Source organism: Trachinotus anak, unplaced genomic scaffold (genome assembly GCF_046630095.1).
Source record: "Trachinotus anak isolate AG129_WGS33_773 ecotype Australia unplaced genomic scaffold, CSIRO_AGI_Tana_v1 ptg000004l, whole genome shotgun sequence".
NCBI classification, from domain to species: Eukaryota; Metazoa; Chordata; class Actinopteri; order Carangiformes; family Carangidae; genus Trachinotus; species Trachinotus anak.
The window spans coordinates 12,620,515-12,648,490 of NW_027273855.1; the positions used below are offsets into that span (position 1 = coordinate 12,620,515).

Genomic DNA, 27,976 nt, shown 5'->3' on the forward strand with positions numbered 1-27,976 from the left:
ATTAGTAACATCAAATACAGTCAAATCTCAGGTTAAGTCCTCCAACATGCAGGGCGGGAACATAACAGTCCTAGACACAAGGCCCACTGACCGCCAACCATCAAGCAACTGCTCCAATCCTGCAACAACACGCTTAATGTCATTATATCTGCTCTGACTCACAGAAAACAGAAGACATAGTTTTTTTAGATAGTCTCACATTTGTTGGATCCTATTCCATCGCCTCCATGATTATGTAACTTGAGAAACACATTTAGGTCATTTTATCGCTGAGATCCCCCACTGAACAGTGCAGTGCAGTGACAGTTGCTTTATTTAGCAGGCACCACACCACCTGGGATTTAAACGTCTTAACTATAAGAAGTTTATGAGACCTTAATGCCTCCCTCCATGCTTCGTCCATGTGACTGACATTGAAGTCAAGAGTCCAGTAAAACACAGTATGGATCTGAAGAGAGTGAGTCACTGAGTTTTCATCCCAGGCATACACACATGCACATACGAAGGACTGTATACTATGTACACACATATACACATTTTATGTACATGCATATGCACACACCCACTTAAGATCAATTAATTTCCTATAGAAAAACTATTGCTATCACTGACGCTCACTGTACCCATGTACGTGAGTGTGTTTATTTTCTCCTATTCTTTACATTATTCACTATTGCCCTTGTTAGACTAATTGGATTCAGCGGCCAATCAGGAAGAGGCACCTCCTAAGTCAGGGGCTTAACCAGAAGGAATTAAAGTGCAGCTCTCTACCAGAGCTGCTCAATTGATTTGATCCTTGAGAGGGTCCCATCTGATCATCTAATCGAAAGAGGCCAAAGAGGCCAGGAAGGCTCAAGCACCTCCCTCCCAATCCCCTTCCGCTCGGAAATCGCCTTTCAGCACGATTAGTGCTGCAACCAGATTCTCTGCAGCTACTCACAGACAACCGTCAAAATTTCCATCCTTGAGGACCTTGAGTTTGCGGAGGAAGAAAGCATGGGTGCGGGAGCAAGCGCCGAGGACAAAAAGTCCAAGGAGTTGGAAAAACAACTCCAAGAAGATGCTGATAAGGAATCTAAAACTGTCAAGCTATTATTGCTTGGTAAGTGGACTTGTTAATAGTCTTGTTGCACCAAGTTTGATGCAAAGAGTTAAGAATGACAGGCTGTACTTTCAAAAGATTCAGTAGTTTACAATTTCTTTTTTAACTTTTCATCTCTGACTGACCAAAACCTTCTGTGCAGGTTCAGGTCTGAAAAGTAGAGCAGAAGTTTTATCATCTGCCAGTAGTCAACAGGTGTAACTGATGGTTAAAAAACATGACTAAGATCTAGGGAAAATGTTTGAGTCACCTTTCATTAGTCACTGAAATGTAATCAACAAGTTTCGGGATCAAAGTTGGAAATTGGAAATTGCAAAAAAAAAAATCAATAACCTTGTGATAATCAGGTAATGAGTGGATGTCTCATTCTGAGTTTAATGCCTCTTTTGCTGCATATTTCTTAATTCTTGGATACAAGCCATCTAAAGTGGTGATCAGCTGCTCTGGCACATCTGTTCACTGCTTAGTAAGATTTAAGATATGGCATACTCAGATGATTTACAGGCTGTGCAGATGATTTGTTTCTGGATAAAACCCTGCATTAGTTTATTAGAATGATGGAAGGACTGTTTAAGCTTGTGCAAAACTCAAAGGGCATTAGTGAGAGATAAGAGAGCAGAGGGAGCGGGAAGACAGACAGAAGTGTGCAGCTTGAGCAGTTACACACAAATCTGAGATGAAGATAAAGGAATACTTTGTGAAAATATATTTAAAATATAGAACATTAAAATAATAATTTTCCTTCTCTGCAAAGTGAGCTAAAGCTAAAGTAGATTTATATGTGAACTACTTTAGCACAATATAAATACTGCACAGACTTCAGCTTGTTTAGCTTCAGGTTGTGCCATTTATTATTAGGTTTACCATTATGATGAGTTATTTCTAAAACTAAAACATAAAGTTGCTCAAAGGCTGCAAGCATGAATCATCTTTTCAATATTTGACAAATATACTAAATTTGAAAAAAATTTATGTACTCGTCTTGTCTACATCTTAAAATTGAAAGTGACTTTTCAATGCTAATGGAGGACATTGGTGCTTAAAAGATCATAACCTTTGGTCTAAATGAATCACAGCACAGCAGTGATATGTCAATCCGATTAGCTAACTGGTTTAGTGCAGATCCACTTGGCAAGGTCTTTGTTGATCCCTAAACTTGCACATAAACTGTAAAATGCGTTTTATTATCACAGAACACGCGTCAGCGTCAATAAGACAGTGAACATTTTGATGAGACTCTAGGAGGCTATGTTAAACAAACAGGATTAAAAACGAGCGTTGAATTGATGTCAGAGTCAGAATAATCAGTCTTTGCAGAACATGGATATGTGTGCTGTTGCACTGGTGATGGATGCTGTAAATCAAGTATTTAATGCATAAAATGGTTTACTATGTAACCCAGAAAATTTTTATTACAGTAGCTCATAAATGCACTTATTGAACTTTGAAAGTCTCATCTGTGAATCAAGTGTCTAAAACACTATTAAGAGACATATCTGCTTCCAATAGATTTACAGGGTTGTTCCTCCAGCAGTTATTGGCGTCAGAGAAAAGACATTAAGAACTGAACAGTAAATAAATAAGAAGAGTGCCATCTTGTGGGCTCTGGAGGACATTGTGGAAAAAAAACTGCAGGTGTTAATTTGAAAGCAGCACGTTTGCAGCTGATTTTAGTGGTTAGCTCCTTGTGCGCAGGTGTGATAACATTCAACATCTCTTGATAAACTGTGGCACTACCCTGAATATTCATACGCCATCAAAATAGCACTTGCAAACAGCTCTCCATCAAGAAAATACAGCAGAGAGGCCTAAATGTAGTAAGTTACAGAACTGCTACCCTGCAAGTCTTCCCCCCCTTACATCTGAAATCTGACAATTAGATCTCAAGGACGAGGTCAAGAAAAAAAATTTAGTCCTTGACTGGTCTCACTGCATTTACTGAGATGATTCAAAGAATATTTTTCACTAGTATTTGCAAATTGGTTATGTCTGCAAAATTTGCACCATCTCAGGGAGTTAAATTCTGCATTCTCATAGGTAGGCATTTTTCCTCGCTCTCCAGAGCTCCATACTGAGTCATAAACTCTCTGTAACTTCTGCAGAAACGTCTACAGTATATATATGGTATCCTCTGCAGGATAAACATGGACATAGAGCTCCCATCTAAAACCCAGATTTAATGTCACTGCAAAGCCTGAAGACACACTCGCTAATGAGCACTGGGTAAAAGAATGACTCACAGAGGGGATAAAGGCAGACGCAGATGATGGAAACCAATTTTAATACCATCACAATACCACCTTTAAGTACCGCATCACAAATTAGAAAAAACAAACTTGTTAATGACTTACTAATAACTGCTGAGAGGGTTAGATGGGGCCATATGAGTGACGGCTTGAAGTCTTTAAATGCTCAGCAGTAAGTCTGTGGATGGAGCTTAATGTAGCTCCAGTGAGCAGGACAACCAGCTTTGGTTGCTCTGTGACGTGATAAATGCCTTCTGGCCCCAGTTAGCTCCAGTGCTGCAGAGAGCCTGATCTGCCCACAAGCTTTTCATTAGCCAGAACATCCAATTGTGTCACTTAAACTGTACATATAAGGAGGATCTACATTATGCATATACGTACAATAATTTCATTCAGAAGAGCTGTTCCCCTAAATGAAACATGTATCTCCTGCGATTTCCCAAAGGTCAGAGATGTCTACCAAAAACACTGGCACTCAGTGGCTTTTGTATATTAAAAAAAACCTGTAAATTATCTGACTTATAGAAGATCAAACTTGACAACTTTATAGCTCAGCCATATGTTTGGTTGTTATGTGGTGATGAGATTACGTTGTTCCTCTAAGCGAAGCCTTTAGCCAGTTTAGTGTCCTCTAAGTATGTATCACAAGGCTTCACAACCAGCTGAAACAGAAATGAATGCACGCATTATATGAATCTGTCCTCTCCTCTACCATGGACAACACTGCCATGTCTTGCTTTTCCTTCTCTCTCTCATATATTTTGCCTGTTTAATTGTCCAGTGCCTTTTTGTGTCTCCTTCTCACACGCATATTTTATATCCACCTAGATTTGGCTAGGACAGAAAATGGGGGAAAAAATGCCTTTAAAGCTAATTCAGGTTCACATAAAGCTTTACTGTTGATACTGACACACATGAGATGCATGGACAGTTATTAGTGAAATGCTTTACATTTGATTTTCTTGAACAGCTTTGTCAGGATGTTACTGATGAGTTGTTTTGTTGTAACTTTGTAATTCTTTGGCCCTTTGAGTTGCACAAATCAAACATTTATTCTCTTGTCGTGAAGACAAACATCTCAAAAGCGCAGAAAAAAGAAATCATGAAACTATCCAAATGGATAGACAGCACTCTGGGTCAAATGAAAGACTTTTTTTTCTATTTTAGCCACGCTGCTTTCGCTGCTTATGCTGCTTTTAATTGCTTGGATCATCTAAGCACATTCTTTGGCTGCATATAAGCACAGTGTGTTTCTACTCGATTGCATGACAGACAGAAACAGCAGTTATGTTGTTGGTGCTAAACTTTGTCTTTTCTTCCAGGTGCTGGTGAGTCAGGGAAAAGCACCATTGTAAAACAAATGAAGTAAGTACTATCACAAGTGATAAAATATGCACTTTGTGTCATCCACACCATGTCACTGCTGAGGAATCACAGTGCAGCTTAAAGTTCATTTAATCTCATTGGTCAGGCATAAAGCCAGCAGGCCAAAGCCTTGCTCATCTCTGTCTGTTTCACTTGCAGTGAGGCCTTTTACAAAAGGTCAACAGGGCAAACATCCGCTTACTCATTTGATTTGTCAGCACTTGTTTTGTGCAGTTAGTTTCACTCTGGCAATGAGAGCTGAGTGAGGTCAGAAACACACCACACGGTGGCACTGTGAGCACCAGAGCCAGTGGATATTCAGGTTGCTTTCTATGCTGACTAAATGTGACTTTTTATATGAATCAGAAACAGAAACAAAAGCTTTTTCCCAAACTGAAACTTTTCCTCTATGCTTCTACTTGTGCACAGGATTCTTCATCAAGGTGGTTACACAAAAGAGGAACAGTTGGAGTTTCGAGCGATCATCTACGGCAACATCCTGCAGTCTGCTCTGGCTATCATCAGAGGCATGGAGATGCTGGGCATTGGCTTTGGCTCAAGCTCTGGACAGGTCTTGTTACACTTAAAAGATGAACATTACACATGATTAACTTGTCAAATAAATAATGTTCATAACATAAAATGACATAATATCATGCTGTAATCACAATCAGACTATACTCCAGTACTGTGCTGATACTGATGGATCTTTGCTCTGTTTGCATGAAACCACAGGAAGATGCGCAGAAGCTGCAGAACTTGTCAGACTCCATCGAGGAAGGCACAATGCCTCCTGAGCTGGCTGAAGTCATCCTGAAGCTGTGGAAAGACTCTGGTGTGCAGGCCGGCTTTGAGAGAGCTGCTGAGTACCAGCTGAACGACTCTGCTGGCTAGTGAGTCCACGTCTACTGCTGGAACTGATGCAATAGCAGGGTTACATGTCAAACTAAAGAGGCAGCTAGCTTAGTGTTAGTAGATAGAGAGGATGTCATATGTGAAGCCTGATCAGTGTACTCGTTGTTCTGCCATCATCAGCTACCTCAATGAAATGGACAGAATCTGCAAGCCAGACTACCTCCCCACTGAGCAGGACGTGCTGCGATCTCGAGTCAAAACAACCGGTATCATTGAAGAACAGTTCTCCTGCAAAGAGTTGCACTTCCGGTAAGTCACAGGTGGACCCTGAACTAAAGTCTGACACCTGCAAAAACTCACAGCTCTGTGACAACCAGGAGACGCTGCCTGGCTGACTTTTTTCTGACTTTCTGTGGTGAACAGGATGTTTGATGTGGGTGGCCAGAGGTCAGAGAGAAAGAAGTGGATCCATTGTTTCGAAGGTGTGACCTGCATCATCTTCTGCGGAGCTCTCAGTGCATACGACATGGTGCTTGTAGAGGACGACGAAGTGGTGAGTCGGGACCCAACTATCTGATCACGAAGTATTTAATAAAGACTTATCGCCCTGACGTCCACTCTGGTCATTTTTGTCCTTCACAGAACCGCATGCACGAGTCCCTCCATCTATTCAACAGTATCTGCAACCACAGATTCTTTGCACTGACCTCCATCGTGCTTTTCCTCAACAAGAAGGATCTCTTCGAAGAAAAGATCAAGAAAGTCCATCTGAGTATCTGCTTCCCAGACTATGATGGTAAGACCAAGTGACACTGTTTTAATAGCTCAGGAGTTAAACCTGCTGCACACTGTGGAAACCGGTGGAAATGAGACCACACTGGTGGCACTGAAGTCAGGATTAGGACAATTAAATGTCACTATGATGCAGAATAAAGTAAATAATGCAAACAATAAATTCAAATTGACTTGTGACCAAAACTGCTCGGTCAAAATGAAAGATTTAGATGAAGTGGCTCGAGTAAGGAAAATTGAGATTCAAACTGCTGACAGTGGGAGCCTCAGCGCTGTTCCCTTTATTAAATTATGTGATGCAAGTAATTATATTAATCTTACGTAAGCCAACCGACAAAAGTGATGTGCATACAGAGGGACTGATATAAGGATCAGGTTTTATCTTTTAAACCAAACTCACGAAACTTTGCATCTCATCCTCACTCTTATTCTCTTTAAGGCCCCAATACGTACGACGATGCCAGCAACTACATCAAGACGCAGTTCTTGGAACTGAACATGAAGAAGGGTGTGAAAGAAATCTACTCCCACCTGACCTGTGCCACAGACACAAAGAACGTCGAGATTGTGTTCAACGCTGTGACAGACATCATCATCAAAGAAAACCTTAAAGATTGTGGTCTTTTCTAAACAGCTCCGGAGTAAAAAGAGGTGAGCGGTGAATACATCACTCCTGGGGACTTTGTTGATACAGAGTAACAAGGTCCAGATGAGGCAGACCCCTGGCAATTCAATTTAACACTCACACAGTGAATCATATCTGGCTACCCGGTGTTGCCAAGCAACAACTTCTGGCCACAACATGAGCGACACAAACTCAAACTACAGACAGTTTAGACCCTTTGGGACTGCTGAGGATGAGGAAGATAATGAGACGCACAAAAAGCAATCCCTGCAGTTTAGTGATTTCTCATTGAAGTCAGTTAATCCCAGAGCAGCAGAATAAATTAACTTTTCATTTTAGATTGAACTTTGCAACCTACAGATTTATTTAACCCTGAAGTCATTAATGTAGTAAAACATTTGCATATAAAGAGAGTTTAATATATTAATGTATGTACAATTTAAGGTGGTCATAGCACTCTTATATGTAGAGTTTAAGTGACACATGTCTGAGATTGATTTCTTATTTTCATCTATTCTGCAGAACTTCCTTTCCTACCTTAACCCCTCACATATTGGCATTAACTTGGAAGTTTACTGATGGAGCACAGAGGATCCTCAGTTTGTTGTGTTCATGCCATCGCTTCCACGCCAAGTCCCAGTCCTGGTCCTTGACTGTTCCTAGCACCTCACCATCTCCAACAGTACATCCCTGCAACACAGTGTACGTCCAGCTGGGTTGAAACAACTATCAAGCCACTATACATCATTGTTGTGGACATACAGCTTTCTACAAGATCCTTGGGTTTTTCTAAAGTACAGTATTTATCTATCACCAGAAGCTGCTGGTTTGAAGGTATGAAGATGAAATAGTTGCTTGTTCGATCCTCATTGCTTTCTTTTGACTACTGTGTTGTGAGTTATATTTATTATTAAAACCAAGCTCAGTGAAATTAATAAAACATTTTAAAAAATGGGGAAAATATTAATATTTTAAATAGCAACACTGCAACCTTGTTTTTGTTTTTGAGTACACTAGTCTCTGTGGTCTTGATATTTAAACTGTAAAAAGTTGCTGAGCAAATATCTCAGATATTCCCAGTGCTTGCAGTATATCCAGATTACAAACCCAAATTGTAAATGTATCTAATCTAAATAGTCTTAATGTATTCAATTCACGTAACATTTTAATGTGATGAATAATTTTCAGAAGGTCAAACATTGTAGAGAAACTTTGTACATAAGAGTAGATAAGTCATTATATTTTGAAAGATAAATCTCCATGGAAGTATATGAGAGACAGAGAGGGAAACACTAGAGGAATGATGCTTTATTATGAAAAGGGAATGCAAATCTACTGAGTTTGTCCTTTCTTATGAAAAGTAGAAGCATGAAATAAAGATGCATTAACTTCACTTGTGTGTCTGTGTCTTTTCTGCAGAATCACACTGTCACAGTTAATAATGTGTATTGAATTAGGGAAACGGGGCCGTCAACACTAACAGATCGCCCCAGGCCATTAGTTGCTCGGGGACAATACTGCTGTTGTATTATTTCCCTGTTCTAGTCAGAGGGGAAATGGCAGCGTATGGAAGTTCATTTACAATAAACCCATTGAGAGAGCAAAACAAATTAAAGCAGTGATGGATCTGTTGAGATTTACTGTAAAAGTGTGCAGAGATGGATTCTTGGGATTTGAGACCATGTGTGTTCACTCGGAAAGATTTGACAGGAGGCAAATACAAAACTGAGAGTAAACTGTGTATGGAGCTGACAGGATTAACTGTATCGCTGGTTTTCTTCAGTAGCGCTTCTTTTAGCCCCATATTTGAAATTGCATATGTCCTTGGTGTGAAATCAGTCCTGGATATCAAGCACCGCTCTGTTAAAACACAGCTCGGCCAGATTCAGCTCGGTCATGTCAACTGTGAAAAGATGCAGTGTCACCGTCACAAAGTCCGTTCACATTTCCTGGTGGCCTGGGTGGTTTGGGCCTGTCACAAACAGTGAACTTCACCTGCGATAATAATAATAATAGTTCACCTGTGCATGAGGCTAACTGGCTGAGGTGCTGCTGCTAGCAGCTGTGTGTGCAGGATGAGTTTGCCTGTGATAATGGTCATTAATACTGTCCGATTTCATATCATTATCCAAAAAGTGAAGATCGGAAATTTTTGTTTACCCTCATTCAGACCAGTTACAGCATGCAGTTGCTAAAAAGGTTTTTTAAAATATATTAATATGTGAACAATCAGTCCCAAACTTTTGGGACATTTAGCCCCCCAGATGAACATACTGGCCAAGTTAATAACTAGTATGGTAGCCATTACATCAACAAATAGGGTTAGCCTACAAAATTGGTCTGGTAGTTTGCATGAACAGGGTGGCCTGGAATGGAGTCAAATCCTCAGGCTGAATTATTGTTTCAGTCTGCCCTTGCTCACAGTAGGTATGGTTGTGTGCTGTTGAGGCCTCATGGCCAGGAACTAGCTCTTAAAATCCTCAAATACAGAGTAAACTGCCATTTCATTTTAAACAAAAAGTCTCATATTTCTGCATTTTGTTAGTGTCAATAAACCCCATGATAAGAGCAAAATCAACAGTGAATTGATCCAACTATTGCCTGGATAGGCAAAGGCTGGTTAAGCTTATTCCTCTGTGCTGTAGAGCTCTATTGCTGTTGAAAAACTTTTAAAACACATCAGTGAACCACACTGTTACATCTGGTGACATCCCCCACTGTAGCATCTGTGGCTGAAAACAGAGAAAATGCACTTAGAAAAAAAAAAAAAACAACTCCTGTTTAAGTAACATCTGCTATAAATAACATTATCCAGCTGTAGAAAAATGTTTTTCCACTTTCAAAAAAAAAAAACCAAACATATTTGTGATCTTTTTTTAAAAGATTTATATCTTCAGTAAGAGCTAATGGGCTTGGGGCTGAGTGCTACAGACAGGCCGGAGAAGTCAGAAAATGGTAATAGATGTACTAATGCGCTGTTGGTTTTGGTTTTTTCATGATTTGTTGACAGCAGAAAAATATAAAATATCACTGGCAATATCCTTTAAACTGAACTTGCAAAAAAAAATGGGATTAGAAACTGTCCTTGCATGCTCTGATGTTAACTTGTAGATTAATTACAGTTTGAATTTATTTTGTCATCACTCTTGTCATTAATAAACATCTGTGTAGCTTCATACTTACAGAGAACCCATCCAAGATAAGTCAATAGGACATATTGGTGAGCTGTGGTGTGTACAGCAGCTGGAAGACGCTCAGCCTTTGGCTCAAGCATCCAGACATGTTGCTGAAGTCTAAAAATACTGTTTCCAAATTGCATGACCTCCCTGCACTGTTTAGGCGAGACTAGGCTTTTATAAATCTTCACAGCAAATAACATCTGATTGGTGTTGCCTGTAGTTAAGATCTTAGTGCTGGTTTAGTCTTGTAAGCAGGACACAGAAAGCTTTGTGCCATCATTTAATGATGTTAAAATGAACCAATACAACTGCAGAAACTTAAAGTGAGTTATACATTTAAACTCTTAATCTTCGGGAAACGTTGCGACCAGGACCTCTCTGTGCAGGAAGTGACTGATCTAACCCGAACTGTGCTCTACTCCAGCATATCATAGCATATTAGCAACAGACTTCCTCAGTCTTCCTCATGTGAGGGCTACAGCCAAATAAAACAAATAAAGCCTCTGGCCATATCAAACTATCCCACTATGTTTTAAATGTTTATATTTCTTCACTGATATCCACAAGAATAAAAAATACTTCGAAAAAAAGGAGGTTCTACATTGACCTACAGTGAGCAAATAAAATTAATCATATTCAATAACAGAAAAATGATGATCTCCCTTCACAAATTGATTTGCACGGATGTGTCTCAAGTATAAAAAATATTGTTCAACACAACGTGGTTTAGTTAAATCAAAATAACTATGCAGGCAGCAATGTTGCTACTGAGTTCATTAGACCCCTGCTAACTAATCCTAGACCCAAAATGTTATGATATATACATGAAAACTAATCACACAAAACTCTTTCTCATACATAAGTTATGGCATTCACACGTTCAAAAGTGGAAACACTATATAATTGCAACTCAAAATTCAAATAAAATATTACAAATGCAAATATTCAATAAAAGCATTGTGATATAGACGTACAGCTAAGAGAAGATGCAACACAAAAAAGTGAGTAGAATTTCCATATCAGCTGTGAAACTGTGTGTAACGCAGTAATGAATCTGATAAACAGGCAGTCTGTTTTGGTCCTTGTGCAGATGACAGAAAATAAATGTGTCAGAGACATCAGAGGGGCTTTACCTGCCAGCCCTTCAGTGAGTCAAAGGTCTTAAATATAACAGGACTCCACATGAACTCACAGTGATCATTTCACAAGCCTCCCTCACTTATCACTTCCTCCCAGTATGCCCTGCATCATAAAATATATTAGGACAAAAGTGATCGTAGTAGCAAGTCCCCAGATTGGAATTGGAATTTAGGTCCTTTGCGCTGCACGGCCAACAACTCAGTCCTTAGTAAAACCTACTTTCCTATTCACTCTCTGCAGACAAAACATACCGGCCCAGAAGTCCTGATATTTCTCCTGACACCTGCAGGGAGAAGGAAAATAATCATTAATATCTATGGCTACAGGAAAATAACAAACTCACATGACCCATCACTGTTAATACAGTGCCCCTAAAAATGGCGTACAAGTGTTCAATCATAAGCTGCTTGGTAAAAACACAAGAACAATTCTATGGATATTTCCATTAAACTATAAATAATCTGACACCAACGAAAAAATGAGATATGAGCTGTGAAACCTAACGACCAATCACTGAACCCCTGTTTTACAATGGTCATGATAATCAGTGTAATCTTTAACATAGTAGAAATTTGTCATATTATAATATTGCTACTGTATGCATTGACATATGGCAGAAACAGGCAGGGCTAAAAATTTAAATTAATGCTGCTGCAGAGGATTTGGTTCCAAGAAAGAAGACAATTGTTGTAATCTGAAAGTGGTGGAATTACATGAGGTCTAATCAGTCAAATGACGTAGTATGTCTGTTGCTACAATGAATAATGAAGTATTTCTTCTGTATTTTATCATAAAATCACAGTTATTGTTACCGCAAAACTATCTTGTAATATCATGACAATGTTTACAGTTTTTTATTCATGTATTTATTTTATTGTCCGTGTCCACTTTGGGCCACACAGGCTGATGCTGTCATCATGGGGTGACGCAACAATCTAATATTTTAAACTGCTGCCACATTTCTCCAGAGCTCTGAATGACACCTCAGTTCAAAAGTCACCGTGCTGACCTGCAGGGCCTGAGGCTTTAGTAGAGCCCAATCTCCCTCAGGTTGATCTTGATGATGACGTCGGTGACAGCATCGAAAACAAACTGCACATTCTTGGTGTCTGTGGCACAAGTGAAGTGGGTGTAGATCTCCTTGGTGTCCTTCCGTTTATTTAAGTCTTCAAACTGGCACTGGATATAAGCTGCTGTCTCTTCATATGAGTGTCCACCTACAGTAACAAAAAAAATAATAATAATAATAATAATAAAAATAAAAATAAAAATAAAAAGCTTAACTTGTTATTTCCCTCATTGTTTTCTTATATGTAACATCTGTTATAAAAACAATCCCTTATGATCTTTGGAAAACAGTTCGGCTTATCTTATTTTTAACAACATGGTTTTAACACACTAATGTGAAACAAAGATGCAATTAATCTGTGACCAGCTGCAGCATTTCCTGCAGCTACAATTAACCACAGACCATAAAGAAGACATTTTCTCTCTGTTTTCTACCAGTGAACTACATCTCAAGAGTTCACTTTTTAACAATACTTGTTGTTTTTTGTTGATAAGTTTTTTTTCATGGTACTGATAGACACAATGTGCTTCAGGCTCGTTTTTTTTTTTTTTTTTTAAGCATGACACAATCTCTTGTGTTGCAGATTTATGAATCCATATAACTGTCAGAATCCACCGTGGACATCAGAAAAGCCTTTAAACCAATTAATTATTCCAAGTAAATTATTATTAAACTTAGAATGATGTTTTCAGGCATTTCACATGTGATTAAATAGCTAGAGGAGCACATAATAAAGAGAGATTTTGCTGCAGAAAAATAAATTCTATATAAAATAAACTGAGAGCATATTTACACAGTTCCAAGGATTCAATGCTCACATACAGCAGATACAGTAAATAAATATTTCCTCAGATCACAATGCCCACAGAGCGACTGCACAAAAGCTGACAATATCACAGAAAAACTTTGATAAATTGTTAAAACACAAGTTTGTCTCACCAGAGTACTCAGGGTAGCAGATAGTGAGTGGACTCCTGCTGATCTTCTCTTCGAATAAGTCCTTCTTGTTGAGGAAGAGGATTATGGAGGTGAGCGTGAACCACTTGTTGTTGCAGATGGAGTCAAAAAGCTTCATGCTTTCATGCATCCGGTTCTGAGGAGGAAAGCAGGCGTGACCTTACCCACGATGGGCCTTTTTCTTAGAAAACATTCACAATAATCAATAATATAATCATTATTGTTATTCGTAACAACTGTGCTTTTCAAGTCAAAATGCCAGCTCTGAAAATGTACAATCTACTGCAAACAATTTATAAAGACGCAAAAAATGAGCTAAAACAATAGTGTATCCATCATTTACCATCTCCTCATCCTCAGCCAACACGAGGTCGTAGTCACTGAGCGCTACACAGAAAATGATAGCGGTGACTCCCTCAAAACAATGGATCCACTTCTTCCTCTCCGAGCGCTGACCCCCAACATCAAACATCCTGAGGACACACACGCAGTAACTACATTAACAAATGCACAGTGAATGTGCTCAATTTTAATGTCATTTTAGTTTTAGTGTTTTATGAGTGCCCTTTTAAATCTAGGGCAAGAGCACACACACACACACACACACACACACACACACACACACGTGGCTGCTGGTGACATCACCGTATAATCTCATGTTTGTGTCGCTGCTTCTGTCTCCACCTGAGCCTCAGAGGCGAACTGAATCTATACTGAGCTGTGTAACGCCGTGTGCTTCAACACCAATTCAGTGATTACACAAGTCCAGATCCTGGGCGGTTCTTATGGGGGTACAAAGGCAGGGCAAGGAGGCAATTACAGTTAATGTTTCACCAATATTTATAAGTACAGGAGCTAGACAAAGTAATGATAAAGGGCTGAAGCGGTGTAATTACATTAACTGCCACAAAGGTCACAATAGGCCGAATGCCAGTCAGCAGCATTTGTGAGTTATAAAAGAGGTTTGATAATCAGGATTTTTAAAGCAACATGTGATAAGTAACAAAGCTCCAAACAAACCAAATCATCTATGACAAAAATGCAGGTGCATCTGTCATGAAATGCTACAAGATTGATTATACGATGAGGGGGACGTTCTGGCTACGTTTGACAGACACAGACAAGCAGGAGATTAACCAACATGGACATAGACAAGCATACAGTATAAAGAAAACTGAGATGATGCGCATGCAGCTTAATACGGCCTGCTGCCGAAACTGTCTTTGCAATTAGGATCTAATTACCCCAGTCATCTTTCATGAGGTGTCCACTTTTTTTTTTGACTATGATTGTCATGAAAAATACATTCTCAACATTCCTAAAATGAAATGCTTTCTTTTTCACTCCTTGGCATAAAGGGATTTCTTCTTGCAGCCCCTCATCACAATCTGTATATGACGCAATCTATCTAGTATTTCACAAGAACAAATAAACAGCAAAGACTTGACAAAAGTCATTAACATCATTTTGTGAAGCAGAATTTAGCTGTTCAGTGCTCCCAGTAATAACCTCACATTAATTCCCACCAAGTTGGGATTAACTGTGCTAAGTTTATAAAGATAATAAATATTATACCATATAATACTAATACAGCTCAGGCCCTCACAGCTTGTAAAAGTTTTATAAGTTCTTTTTATGGCACAAACAGCCCACCTGAGGCTGGGGCTGTTCGTAAACAGAAAGACTGCAGTTGTACTCACTTGAAGTAGAGATCTTTGAAGGTGAAGTGAGTTTCCACGATGCCAGTTGTCTTCACACGTGTACGCAACACGTCCTGCTGAGTCGGGACATAGTTTGGCTGGCAGATCCTGTCCAAGTCATTCAGGTAACTGAGAGACACAAAACATGGACATATTATATATAATATAAATATATCCCAGAGCAAATGCCCACACTGCTATTAAATTAAACTAAACAGATAACACAAATTGCATAGGAAGTATTTTAAACAGGTAAAATTACCAGTACAAAAAATAATAATTATTTCAAAGCAACACAATGTTTTTGGATGCTGAAGTGGTGGGCTTGTTCTGCAGTCAGACATCCAAGGACTCCACAGAATGATACTAAATATGGGCTTATACTTTGGTGAATGATAAACACTGGCTCCTTGTGGGTTGAGTAAAAACAGACTAACTCCACTGGTTCCTCTTGTCTTATAGTGTGAGCAACGTGCACAAAGAGCCACGACAGCTCAGCTGTTTTCAAAACAAAGACCATGTCCTTCACACTAAGCTACTTTTTCTGTCAGGACGAGTGTGACATAAACGCTACAGAAACAGAAAACCTGTCTAATCGGTGGACTACATTTAGTAACTGAAACCATTCTGTAAAATGAAGTGATATCTAAAGAGCAGAAAGTGGAGAGAAATATTTTGCTTTTTAAGTTTTTCCTTCCTGTTTCTCCTCCAGGAATGTAACAAGCTGTACAACAAGCTGACACAGGATTGTGAAGAACAAGACACATCCTGCCTCCCTTTTTGCTCTGGTGGACATATTACAGACATGGAGGAGGACAAGTGCTCAAAGATGTCATCCTCCTTGTGTCAAAGAAAACAATATTACAAAAATGTCTTATGTCAGTGTGTGAGTAAGAGCTTGGTGGATGATGCAATTTCAAAATTCACTACAAATCGTCAAAGCAGTTTCATTTCCCTCAGGAATTTTCAGAGTGTAATCATCTGAGTAATATCCGGTGACACCTGATTCATTGGAAATCCTCATGATAACTGACTGTATCATGTGGTGAACTGATCTCATCAGACTTTAGATTTGAAAATGGGAATCCACTGATTTAGAGTTGCACTCCTACAACATTGCGCAACTCATGATGAACAGTTTAAAAGCTGAAACCCCCTGGAGGTTGAATGCCAGTGAAGTCACAGTTTACATCCATGTCTGTCCAGACTCATGTAATATATGTAGTGAAGACTTTGGAGGATTTTAACAAAAGGTATTAATTGTATTTTTTGATTTGTTATATAGGGACATATAAATAAAATTGATTTGATGTGACATTGTTAAGCTTTGTTGCTCTTGCTACGGCATTAGTGTGTAGGTTCATTGAGAGAAACAAAGACATTCCTCATATGTGTTCACATACTTGGACAATAAAGCTGAGTCTGATAGAACACAAAGGTGTAGCCAGGACAGTACACAATGCTTCAAATGTGAATGCTGCTGCAAAGAAGCTTCACACTGTGCTTCACACACATCTTCATCGTGGCAGCACAGAAGATCTACACAATGACCACAGTTTCAACGTGGACAGTGTGACCAGTTCAGTGTCCAACCAAATGTGATATGTGGTCACAATCTCTCCTTCTGTTCCTGAGTTGTGGCTTTGAATAATGGCTAGAAAAGTGTTTTTGCAGAACATTATGATGCCACACTGAAGTTGATCTTTGACCTTTTGGATACTAAATTTCATTGCTTAATTTTTTTTCCTATTAGATATTTCAATTAAATGTTGTCTTAATTAACATGTGAATGAGTCCAACTGAACATTTGTGCCAAATTTGAAGAAATTCCCTCAAGGCCAAGAATGGGACAGATGGACAACCAGAATACATGATGTCTCTGGCCCTGGCTGTCCATGGCATGGAGCCATAAAACAAACAAAAAAACCCCCAAAAGAATCAAAATTCACATAGTAGAAATATCATTATTTACATTCCACAAATTCTTCTTCCTTTCAAAAAACCTTCTGCCTACATTACCCACAATGCAACCCAGCCACTGAGAGTTCAACAGCCTTGAGCAGAAATGAGGATTGGGCTACAGAGGTCTGTTGCGCTCACTTCTCTCTAACACCACACCCTCCGATTTTTTTCAGCCCCAACAGACACTGACTGGAGTGACATCACTTGAGGACATTTACAAGACTCACTACACAATCTGAGTCAATGTAAAAAGTAATGTCCGCCATCTTGGAAAGCTACTTTAAATTTCAAATGTATTTCCCAAGTCAGCAAATCATTGCATATTGTAGATTACAAAGTGAAGTATAGAGGGTTTAAGCATATACTGGAGTCTTGACAGTAACAATCTAGCCACATTTGACTGTACTGGATTATATAAAAGCTTGGAGCACCTTTTTATTTAATTTAATTTTTCATTTTTCCTCTGGTCTTCATGCAGTTTGTGGTAAAATGGTGCAGGCGAGACTACTGCTACTTCCGTTGACTCAGATCGTGTACAGACAGGTCTGGCTGAAGAATCAACAGGCTTCATTCATATATGTAGTAGTAGTACTCACCAACACCTATAAGCAGACTGATGTGTTTACAATCAGAGAGTTCACCCTAAGTCAGAATGAAGTCTGGCATATATTATTAATACCATATTAATTTTTTTTTCCTTGAACTCTCTCATCTGTAATTTAATAAGCCTGTAGTTGGTACTTGGTTAAGTCTGTAGGGGTCTGTATGCAGAGAGGTGAACAGAGTCCTCACTATGCAGCAGAATCGTTGAGCTGATACTCTCGGGATCGATCGAAGCAGGCCTGAACTCCGCCATCGTTCCACAGCCTCCGAATCACACCAGTCAGCTCTGCCGACATCACCCCTTCCTCTGCCGAGCTCGCCAGGGCAAACAGCTGGCGGGCATCGTCCTGGCAAACAAGAGACAATAATTGCTGTCATTGAAAAATTGTTCCTGTGGTGATTCATATAATGAGTGAGGATGTGGCTCTTTGCTCACATTTCAGTTTAGACTGAGTGTAGCTAGCTTACCGCCCGTGCAGCGTCTCCAAAATCTATCTTTAACCGGCCCATTGCCCTGATGATGGCCATGATGGACTGGATGGTGTTACTGTACACCACCACTTTGTACTGCTTGCACTCCTCTTCTGAGTAACCATCTTCATGAATGATTCTGACACAGAAACACAATCCAAACAGGCTTTTAAGAGTCCAGATAAATATTTAACGGTGTGGACAATGGCCTTAACAAATGTGGGACAGATTACAGATTTGAAACATTTCACTCATTAGTCATTAGTGCTGGAATTTGAGCTTCAGTGACCATGCAGCATGCCTAATGTGGGAACTGGGAGAGTCTATTCAGGTCCTGCCAGGCTACGACTGGCCTCTGTGCCCATTGTTTAACATGTTATGAAAAAGGGTGCTTCCTTCTCTGCCTGAGTGGAGCAAAATGAGGCTCCTATTCTGCTTCTACAGCATTTTCACAGAGATGAACCCTGTTTGTAATCACAGCTAGCCCCATATCAACCTCTGACGACAGGTCTGGAGCTGAAACTGGGAAAATGGGGGAGTGAGCCTGTGTTTCGTCAGCATCATACAAAAATACGTTTTTAAAAAACGTTTATTACAGGATGTAGGAGTTTGATATAATATGATGTGCACTGTTATTATGACTGTTACAAGACATAACTTACTTCATCTGCTTCACTATTGTGCTTTTCCCAGACTCCCCAGCTCCTGAAAAAGAGGGACATAGTTCTATGAGGCCACATACCAGAAACGACAGCAGTGACAAAACCACTACCACATACTATCACAGTTTCACACCCCTCTCACATGGACAGCGGATTAACTTTTCCTAGTATGCAGTATATTTACGTCAAAACACCAAAGAAAAAGCTGCCTCTTGATGAATCTCAATGGCAGCTGTGGAGCCTGAGGGAATGTACGCGGTCATGAGGTGCTCCCTTGCACGCTGCAGTGATGATCTGATGTACCACTCAGCAGGTTGGGTGTATGAGCATTTTTCATCTGCTCACAAACACCATACCAAGAGGTGCAGAGTCACAGAGAGCATCATGGGTAATAGTGATAAGCTGGGAAACCTCTTAAGGAAGTGAAAGCACAATTAATATAGAAGTCTCAAAAAGCTCCTGTTTAAAAAAAAAAAACAATACTGAGTGGGAGAATGATTTCACATGAGGAAGCTTTAAAGTATTTCTACGACAATCAGCCAAACAGGAAACAGTTGTCACGCTTCTGGCTGGGCCTGTGTTTTTCCACTGGAGAGACAATCCCAGACATCACGCTGTTCTGGGCATTAGATACAAGAGGGAGATGTAAAAACACCACAAACCTGCACTACATCAACACAACATTCAGTGTTGTCAACCTGCACAGAGAAGCAAATATCAGAGAACACCCAGGTGTAATATTAATAGTCTTTTACAAATGCACCATCTTATTGAAATATGTGGATATGTGCCACCTGTAGATCTGTTTGAAAAAGGAACAATAAATGGGAACCTTCTTGTTACACTTCTGTGTCTCTCATTGATCAGAAAGGTTCCTCACTTTACCCTTATTTCCTGTCTAACAGAATAAAAGGTATTTGAACATCTTTAATGATGACAGACATGATCACTTCAGCTCCTCATCATGGTGTTGGCAGGCTCTTCCTTTTTATCAGCCAGAAATGAGTTTCACAGGGACGCTTCATGCTATCTCAGCCCTTTTAACAAAGCATCTTAAACAACCATTAGGATTCACACAGCAGTGACACAGATGGCTTCTCCAACACTGTCAATGGTGTTAATTGGAATCATGGATGCAAAGAGGTATTAACAATTGTCTAAATTGGTTTCTTTATTCATTGCTTGGCCTATAAATGTAAATTTATAATTGTGACGTTTTCAAATTCTTTTGGTTTTTTCCACCAAAGAGTCCAAAAATGGAAAAGCACAGGAAAGTAGAAAATCCCTTTTTGTTAGAATGAAAGACTCAAACAATTATCAAGATAGTTTTATAACAAACTAATCAATTAATAGTTCAGCTCTACATGGGTGTATTATGAGAACTGGATACCACACCTATTCATTTCCATTAAAATTAAAATCACGAAGTGCAAATGTCACAAAGGTCTTCTCTGTTCCTGGTTGTCTTCCGCACCACATGTCCTGAGTGAACACTGTACCATAAACTTTACACTGAGATGATATCAGCACATCAAACTATCTGGGCTCTGGGGAAAGTCTATAAATATTGAAGTAGCTTGACATTTAAGGAAATACACTTATTTACTGTACTTCCTCTCTAAGACTTACACAAATGATTGCTATCACTCTCATATCCGTCCTTTCAATATAAAGCTGGAGCCTGCAGTTGATTAGCTTAGCTTAGCTTATAAACTGAACAAAAAAAAAGGGTACACAGCTTTATAGATGCTGGATTTCATTTTATTTGGACAGCGCTAGGCTAGCTGTTTCCTCCCTGTTCCCAGTCTTTATGCTCAGCTAGGCTAACCCTCTTGGCAAAGAAATTAAATGACTGTATTTTCCAAACTCTCTAACTATAACTTTTAGTCTTCATGGTTTAAAAGTCCATAACCTTGTTTGTCATTAGAGGTGTCCTGTTAACAGTTTTACAGACTGATGGCCTAGAGGAAAATGCTTTTTGGGTTGCAGTACCACAGCTGGCCTCTGGGGCAAATTGGCAGCAAAGCTGACTTTCTGTGTTTTGACGCTGTGCCACCCATTGACTTGCTCTGGAATCAGCCATTTTTCATAGCTGGAGTTTAATTAAAGAGACATGAGAGCATGTATGTACATGAAAGATTAGATGTCAAATAGAGTAATGGTGAGAAATTATTTCCATAAACATCTGCGTTAACACTGGAAATAGAAGTCTCTATTTTTGCTTAATATAACTACAGTAATTATCAGGAACCCTGGAATTTGCTAAATGGACACCTGCTTCTTTTTTAAAGCAGCCAGGACCAAGTCTCACTGGAAGAATAGTTCAAAACAAAGATAAACATTTTCTTAGCATTGTTGTTTCCCTAAAAAAGGTGGTGGGACACATTCCCACTGCCAGTCAGGAATCCTTTGCAGATGAATTTTGTCAAGGAGGCTTACAGTAGAGTAATGTGTTCAGATGGCTGTCCAACAAGAATTAATTCCATGAATTCTTCGGTTAAGCTGTCACCAGCAAAAGAGATTTACGCCCGCTCACACAGACAGGGAGGACAGGACAAATTGTGTTGATCCCTCTCCTCAGTTCTGTCAGTCACCATCTCTCCCATTCATGGCATTTTTTGGCTGATCATCAACTGTGTCCTGCTGCCAGTTTACAAACCAACTTTGCACAAGCATTCACAGAATCGTCCAAACCCATGCAGGAGTCAGACCCCAAACCAAGCCTCATTTAACAAGAATCTCAAATGTAGATTCTTTATGAATCACTATTTGTGGTCAAACAGGAGAGCATTTTCATTGGAAGGGTGCGTTGGCTCTCCAGCTTTGTGGTTCTGTATAAAGAACAGCAGCCGAACTCCTCTTTGTTTTTCCCCTATAACTCTCTTGTTCCAGCACAGACAGGGAGTGGTGGGCACTGCCTGGAAAAACCGCTTCCCCCCTCAACTCTGTGGTCAGGATTTGAAAATGAATGTTTCCATACCATGAGATTTTAGCCTGCATTGTGATATTGCACCACCAGATGAACCAGCTCGAAGCAAGTCCTCACAGATCAGGGTTTAGTATCCTCACTGAAATGATCCAACAACTACATCTTTATGACTTCATGTAAAATCTATTTCTGTTTTCACTTCTGTCATTTTGCTTAGGGCTAAACTACCTAAAATAACTCCACCTTCCACACAACAAAACACAGAAATTCTGTGAAAACGATATAAAGAGTTTGATAAAAAAAAAAATCCCTTTAAAATTGTGGATACTAATGACTCTGAAATGGTAGCAAGCAGATTTACTAGCAGGGTTTTGTTCTGCCATATCTTCTCGATCACGGTACAAGAAAAATCCCTGCAAGCAAAAACCCTCAGATGGGAAGGATGCCTTTCATTGTGAGAATTATACTTATATAAGGAATGTGATCCAGAGCACAAACAAGAAAAAAGAGCAGGAAAACAGTTAAAGGATAAATAAATCACATATCTGGGGTACTGCAAAGCATGTAAATGTTAAAATACTGTAGTTCCGATTGTAGTGATTACTGCTGAGACATAAATCAGTTACTTGGGATTTGTTTGGAACGATATTTTTGAATCCCTCTACTGAATTTTAAACTTTTATAAGATTTACAACAAGGCAGTTCAATGTCTTTCTGTGATCTAAAAAAATATCCTACCTAACACTGTACTCATCCCTCCATAACAAATAACAATACTATCTGTGTTACACAGATACAGCTCATCAGTCCTTGTAATCAGTCAATCGATTCTTTTAATAACAAGTGATTAGGGGCAATAAACACCCTCCACTGTGAGGAAACATGGCTGTCATGCGGACATTTTTTATAATCAGTCATAACGATGCAACTTCCTGAAGCACGGTCCTCTGGGCATCATATGTTGCAATCTTGCTTTCTCAGGAAGACCTGCATGAATAAATGTAATGATGATTTCATTTCTAACTAATTCAAAACTAATTAAATAGCTGTGTCTGTGCTCAGAATCGTCTGTTTAATTAAATACTCTGTTCTGTTATTAGTTCTGGCGACATGTTTCAGGTTATCTCTAATCAGGTTATACGACTATGTCCGGTTACAGGAAAAATGAAAACACCTGAGTGAGGATTCAACATAGTGAGAGGTTCTGGTCAGTCAATGCACAGTTTATTTTCAGCTGCTGATTTGATCATCTTTCTCTGAAAACTGTAGCATTTCGATAGCACCAGTAGCTTAATTTGGAAAATAATAGTTAAGTATCACATTTCATGTGACAAAAAAATATGTCTCAACAAAAAGGACAAGAGCCCTGCAGTGCATCATTACAATCATGTTGTTCACACCAAACACATTGCTGATGGTGCACAGACTATTTCTATTTTATTGTACTTTTCTGAACTTGACTTAGCTGATGTAGATATGCAGTTACTCACTATTTCTTTTTTTCATTTGAAACTTTAGGACAAACGGTTCATTCCAGGTGCTTAGAGAGTAGCTTTAGTTAAAGCCTGGCACCTAATCAATATTTTTATATTTACAATAGATAGTAGTTGTGATGAGAAAATTATCTCTTCAGTTCCCCTCAGCTCTAAAAAAATGTTTTAACATCTTTCAGCTCATTGTTTTAGTTTTACAACCTGTAACTTTTTTTGCTTCATTTTCACCGCTCTCATCAGCATCAGTTTCAGCTTCGGCAGGCAGCTGTTTTCAATGAGAAAGTTCTAAAAACTTACTGTACGTCACTGACAGGCAAAGTTAGCCAAGCTCCTGAATGAAGTTTAGGATTTAGCAGCTAGAGAGCTGGATATTCCAGATATACGGTAGTTCAACAGTTCTCAAACTATAGTTCTAAAGACAAGGGCTGTTTGACGGCAAGACAAAGTGAAAATGGTCAAAAATCTGTGCCTGTGCTCCCAGCGGCTTCTCCAAACTGGGTACGCACAGATCCAAATCCAATGTAGGTAATACACTGACTATAAGTACCTAACACAATCCCACATCAAATAACCAAAACTTTCACTTTAAGAATTAAAGTTATACATAATTGAGGAAGTGACATGTGGGGGCTACAATTGAGTAGCCGCTCTGTGTCTACCCGCTAGCTGTCTGCTAGACGTCACTTAAGCTAATTCAAGTCACTTGTGGTGTTGGTGCACTATAAAGGATTTTTCATGCAAATATCATTGTGCTGTTAATTGACTAACAGAACGTGCGCAAGTCTGTATTATTAAACCAGCAAGTCTCGGCTCCATACACACTTTACCTTTTTGCCCATTTTTGGATTAGCTGGTTAGGCAGAGTTTGGCACTGCCAAGATGGCGACAGCAGAGCAACCCACTCAGAGATTCAAAAAATTATTTCCATTAACTGTTGGTTTTATGACCAGAAAAGGGTGGCAACATGTACAGCAATCAGTGTTTCCACTGGTAACATTACAGCAAAAACATGAATAAATAAATACATTTTTAAAAATTAAAATAGAAAAGCGCCCCCGATACAGTGATTTTTAGAAAATGTTCATATAGGCTAAAGTTCTAATAAAAAATGAGCTTACTTAGATATTTTCCGATGAAAAGAGAACAGAGAAAAGAGAATAATATGTTGCAGAAAATTTCCCCTTTTTTTCCTTGAAAATGAGACATCTGTGAGAAGGAAAAGTCACTGCTCACATAGACATGAACCATGACCACACTAAGGCCGTAACCTGTGACGAGGGGTCAAATGTAGACAATTCTTCATTTTAGGGTCATAAAGTTAAAAAAAAAGCTGAGAACTGCTGCTTTAATGGATAAATAATCACATTTGCAGCTACAAAACAGGATGTGGAGTTAAATTACTTTTTAAAAACTGGCACAAGAAATTTGCACTTGGAACAAAGTTACTGCTAATGGGCAGCGAGCATAAGGATGTGGAGTGCTGCTGGATCAGGGGCACTTGATCCCCCAGCATGTCTGTGGAGTCCACACCCAGAGTGTCAGTGCCAATGAGTGTGTTTTACTAAGATCTACCAGCCGGCAGTGCATTTACAGACAATCAGCGGTCGTCATGAGTGGACGCTGAAAATTTGGACAAAGGAGATGTCATGACACTGAACCTGGAAGCAACTGAAGTTTTCTTCCAGTGAGACAGAACTCATAAACCAGCCCTGTGCTTAATGGCAAACAATTTCTGTCCTACTCTCTGTGCTCACATATACAGTATTTTAATACAGCCACATTTTCAATAAAGCTGGTCTCATTTGCTCGTTTTTCTTTTTCTGTTGTCAGACAATGTAACAAGTTTGAAATAGTGACTGAATCACAGCCCAGTATGACTACATGTTAACTTCCAAGCAATTTCCAAGTTGGTGCTCTGCACCGTTAAAATCCGGATGCAACGTTGTCAGACAAAATTGCCAAACACATAAATTAAAGACAACAGCTGTGCTGTGATTTCGGCTATATATACTTTTAAAATGATTGCTCAGAGAGAGAGAGTTAGAAGCAACAGAAGATCTTTATAATCTTGTCTCATACAGTGCACAGCCTCCGCCTGGGATTAACAATTGATTTCATTTACTGTATTTAATTCAAAAGTGATCAGGGCCTTTACTTACCTCAACTGCAGAAGGTAACAGGCCTTATCTGATGCTTATTCCCCGTTTTCAGTTGCTACCATTCACCGTGTTACAGTTGTGTAACATGCATGTACTGCATTACATGTTAATACAAACTCAACCTGTAATCATTTCAAATTAAAAGCCTCCTAGAATTTCAGTGGACAGAATAGAAAATAATTTAGCAAGCCTATGTCCATTTTCCGGTTGTTGTGTTTCTGTTGTTCACATACTATTCAGATCTATTTCTTTAAATTAGCAGTTACCAATGGCTTTGCTCTTCCTCCTCTTTCCTCCCACTCTCCTGCTCTCTCTGCCCAGTTTGTCTCATATTAACAATGGTACCTGTAATAAATGAATATATATAATAATAATATATATAATATAATATAATAATATATATAAATATACAAGGTTTATACCTAGTCTTTTTGAAAAAAGTCTCATGAATCTAGCAACAAATACGTTAAGTTGGCAACACTGCAGGCTGTAAACGCCCCCTGCAGAGTGCTGCAGGGATGACGTATTTTTGTAGGCCAACCTGGAAGTTAGCATCATTCTGGTTCCCTTGACAAAAATCCAATGGGAATCCACCATAAGCTTTTGCAGAAAATAATTCTGTGACAAACAAAAGTTCATGATACTTACAAAAATGTGGATATAATGTGAAATAAGCACCACTTTCATGATTTTTGACGCCGAAATACAATCGCCAGAAGCAAAAGTCTACTATTAGACCATAAACAAACTGCACCACGGTCACATGACTTAAACATCATCACCACTAAGCAAACTTGTTGTTTGATTTAGTGCACTTACCTCTTCCACAAAGGCCATTGCTCTTAGAATAGTTTGCAAGAGTGCGATTATAAACAAGATAAGGCTGTAAAGGCAGACTTTTGAGTAGATCGGTTTATGTGTTTAATGTCCGCCTCTGTAGCCTCAGCACTTGTTAGCATTTTTTAAGACACATAAAAGCTAAAAGACATGACATATGGAGTATTTAGTGATATATTTTGTCGTAGAATAAAACGGGAAAATGTCTTGAGCTTGTCTTTCAGGCATCTAACCAAAACCCATTCAAAAAAGGAAGTGCTAAAATGCTAACTAAAGACTCATCCATGCAGCACTCTATTGAAACTGTTGGCACCAATTCATTTTAAAAGAGCAAAGGCTAGTGGGGAAACTCCAACTTAGTCACATGACATTTGGCTAACCAATGGTGGATATATGACCATTCAGTCAGTCAGTCAGTCAGTCAGTCAGCCATGAACACTTGTGATTATAGGGCTGGCCCCGCTGTTGCAGTCCTGCCAAAAATTTCAAACATTATTTATTCCAGTTTCGCAGCCGTGAGAATTTGCTCACAGATAAAAGCATTCACTTTTCATTTCTTGGTGCTCAGATCCTTGAAGTTGTTGTCCCAGAAGAGTCTGACCAGGGTCAGCATTTTCTAGCAGCTGTGAAGTCTGTTTGAAAGCGCTGAAGTTAAACAGGCCTGCATGAGTTACAAGGTGCTTTATGACAAGTGACAATACACCTCAACAAACAGTCGTCTCTGTGCAAGTATTCCCCACCTTTCAGCAACTCATTTCTGATAGAGAGGCACAGCGAAGGACATGCTGTTGCCCTCCTACCATCAACATCTGGTTTACTTCTGCAACTTCTGTCAGTGAGCTGATGAGCCACAGCTGCATTAAACCAACAGCAGCAGCAGGAGAAGGAGTGTTTGGAGTCAGACAAACTAAGGAGTGAAAGAGTGAAATTGTACTTATTCAATGCATTAAAAAGAGCCAGTAACGTGTAGTTCATACCGAGCAGAAGCAGCTTCACTTCTCTGGAGGATTTCTCTCTGTCTTCCCGCAGGTTTTTATCAATCATTTTACTCCTCTCCACCGCTGCTTTGTCCTCGGCGCTGATCGTGCAGCCCATGTTTGCTTTCGATCCACTTCTCAGCGTCGGGCTGTGGTCTCAGCAGTTCATGAGCTGAAGGGAAACGCGCCTGGGTCGATGAGAGCTGAACTTTCCCAGCCGGGGAGAAGCGGAGAGAGGGGGAAAGGCGTTGGCAGCTTCAGCTCGTCAGTCCAACCAGACCCGCAGCCGGACAGCTTCACTTCGCACACTGCTGCTCAAATACCGAGTTTTAAGCGACAAAAATATCGACTAATTGGCGTTTTTAAGATTTTTTCTTTTAAAAAAAAAAAAAAAAAAAAAATCCAACTTATCCGAAGTTTAAACTCACAGAGGAAAATAAAAATAAAAAGGGAAGAATACAAAATACTTCATGTAGAAATTTGTGTGAAAACCCCAGCGTTTTCAAGGAAAGTACACAACGACAAACACCAGATTTTTCCCATAAGAATGAAAGCAGCTGCGCAGTCTCGCATTCATTCAGCTGATCCAGCTGCGAACCAAGAAAACGGCACTGAAAAAGGAGAATTGATGCGCCCCGCGGGGCTGACGGGAGATGTAGTCGCCTCTGAAACTACCAGAGATGATAGTTTCTGCATGGGCAGCATAGAAATATATGAAAAGTCGCCAATAATTCTCCCAAGTGAAATGGTGAAATGATGGTGTATCAAGTAGTTTAAAACAAGCTGGAGTCACAGCTGCAGGTTTTTGTCCGCAGTTCACTCTCATACCGACTCTGTCACTGTGACTGTAGCA

The 27,976-nt window shown here is 39.5% G+C and overlaps 2 protein-coding genes across 2 annotated transcripts; one reads left to right on the plus strand and one right to left on the minus strand.

Annotated features, from left to right (window-relative positions):
* The first annotated feature begins 778 nt into the window (after window positions 1-778).
* gnat2 (guanine nucleotide binding protein (G protein), alpha transducing activity polypeptide 2) lies at window positions 779-8,378 on the plus strand. The gene is made up of 9 exons (XM_071475988.1): window positions 779-1,102; window positions 4,671-4,713; window positions 5,143-5,284; window positions 5,449-5,606; window positions 5,749-5,877; window positions 5,992-6,121; window positions 6,211-6,364; window positions 6,800-7,011; window positions 7,508-8,378. The coding sequence occupies exons 1-8, from the start codon at window positions 997-999 to the stop codon at window positions 6,988-6,990; spliced, it is 1,053 nt and encodes a 350-aa protein (XP_071332089.1). The 5' UTR covers window positions 779-996; the 3' UTR covers window positions 6,991-7,011; window positions 7,508-8,378.
* A 2,316-nt stretch (window positions 8,379-10,694) lies between these two features.
* gnai3 (guanine nucleotide binding protein (G protein), alpha inhibiting activity polypeptide 3) lies at window positions 10,695-27,717 on the minus strand. The gene is made up of 9 exons (XM_071475987.1): window positions 27,124-27,717; window positions 18,729-18,771; window positions 18,064-18,205; window positions 17,785-17,942; window positions 15,031-15,159; window positions 13,674-13,803; window positions 13,313-13,466; window positions 12,314-12,521; window positions 10,695-11,587 (listed from the first exon to the last, which is right to left on the minus strand). Exons 1-8 carry the CDS (start codon window positions 27,239-27,241, stop codon window positions 12,331-12,333), a joined length of 1,065 nt encoding a protein of 354 aa, XP_071332088.1. The 5' UTR covers window positions 27,242-27,717; the 3' UTR covers window positions 10,695-11,587; window positions 12,314-12,330.
* Window positions 27,718-27,976: the final 259 nt, after the last annotated feature.

What these genes read in the sequence shown, in the direction of transcription:
- gnat2 (XM_071475988.1), top strand. Translation starts at nt 997, where the DNA reads ATGGGTGCGGGAGCAAGCGCCGAGGACAAAAAGTCCAAGGAGTTGGAA. An exon ending in ACCATTGTAAAACAAATGAA is followed by an intron (nt 4,714 to 5,142) that starts GTAAGTACTATC and finishes ACTTGTGCACAG; the next exon opens with GATTCTTCATCAAGGTGGTT. An exon ending in TTGTAGAGGACGACGAAGTG is followed by an intron (nt 6,122 to 6,210) that starts GTGAGTCGGGAC and finishes TGTCCTTCACAG; the next exon opens with AACCGCATGCACGAGTCCCT.
- gnai3 (XM_071475987.1), bottom strand. Translation starts at nt 27,241, where the DNA reads ATGGGCTGCACGATCAGCGCCGAGGACAAAGCAGCGGTGGAGAGGAGT. An exon ending in AGTGAAGCTGCTTCTGCTCG is followed by an intron (nt 18,772 to 27,123) that starts GTATGAACTACA and finishes CCTCTTTTTCAG; the next exon opens with GAGCTGGGGAGTCTGGGAAA. An exon ending in TTGGAGACGCTGCACGGGCG is followed by an intron (nt 17,943 to 18,063) that starts GTAAGCTAGCTA and finishes CTTGTTTGCCAG; the next exon opens with GACGATGCCCGCCAGCTGTT.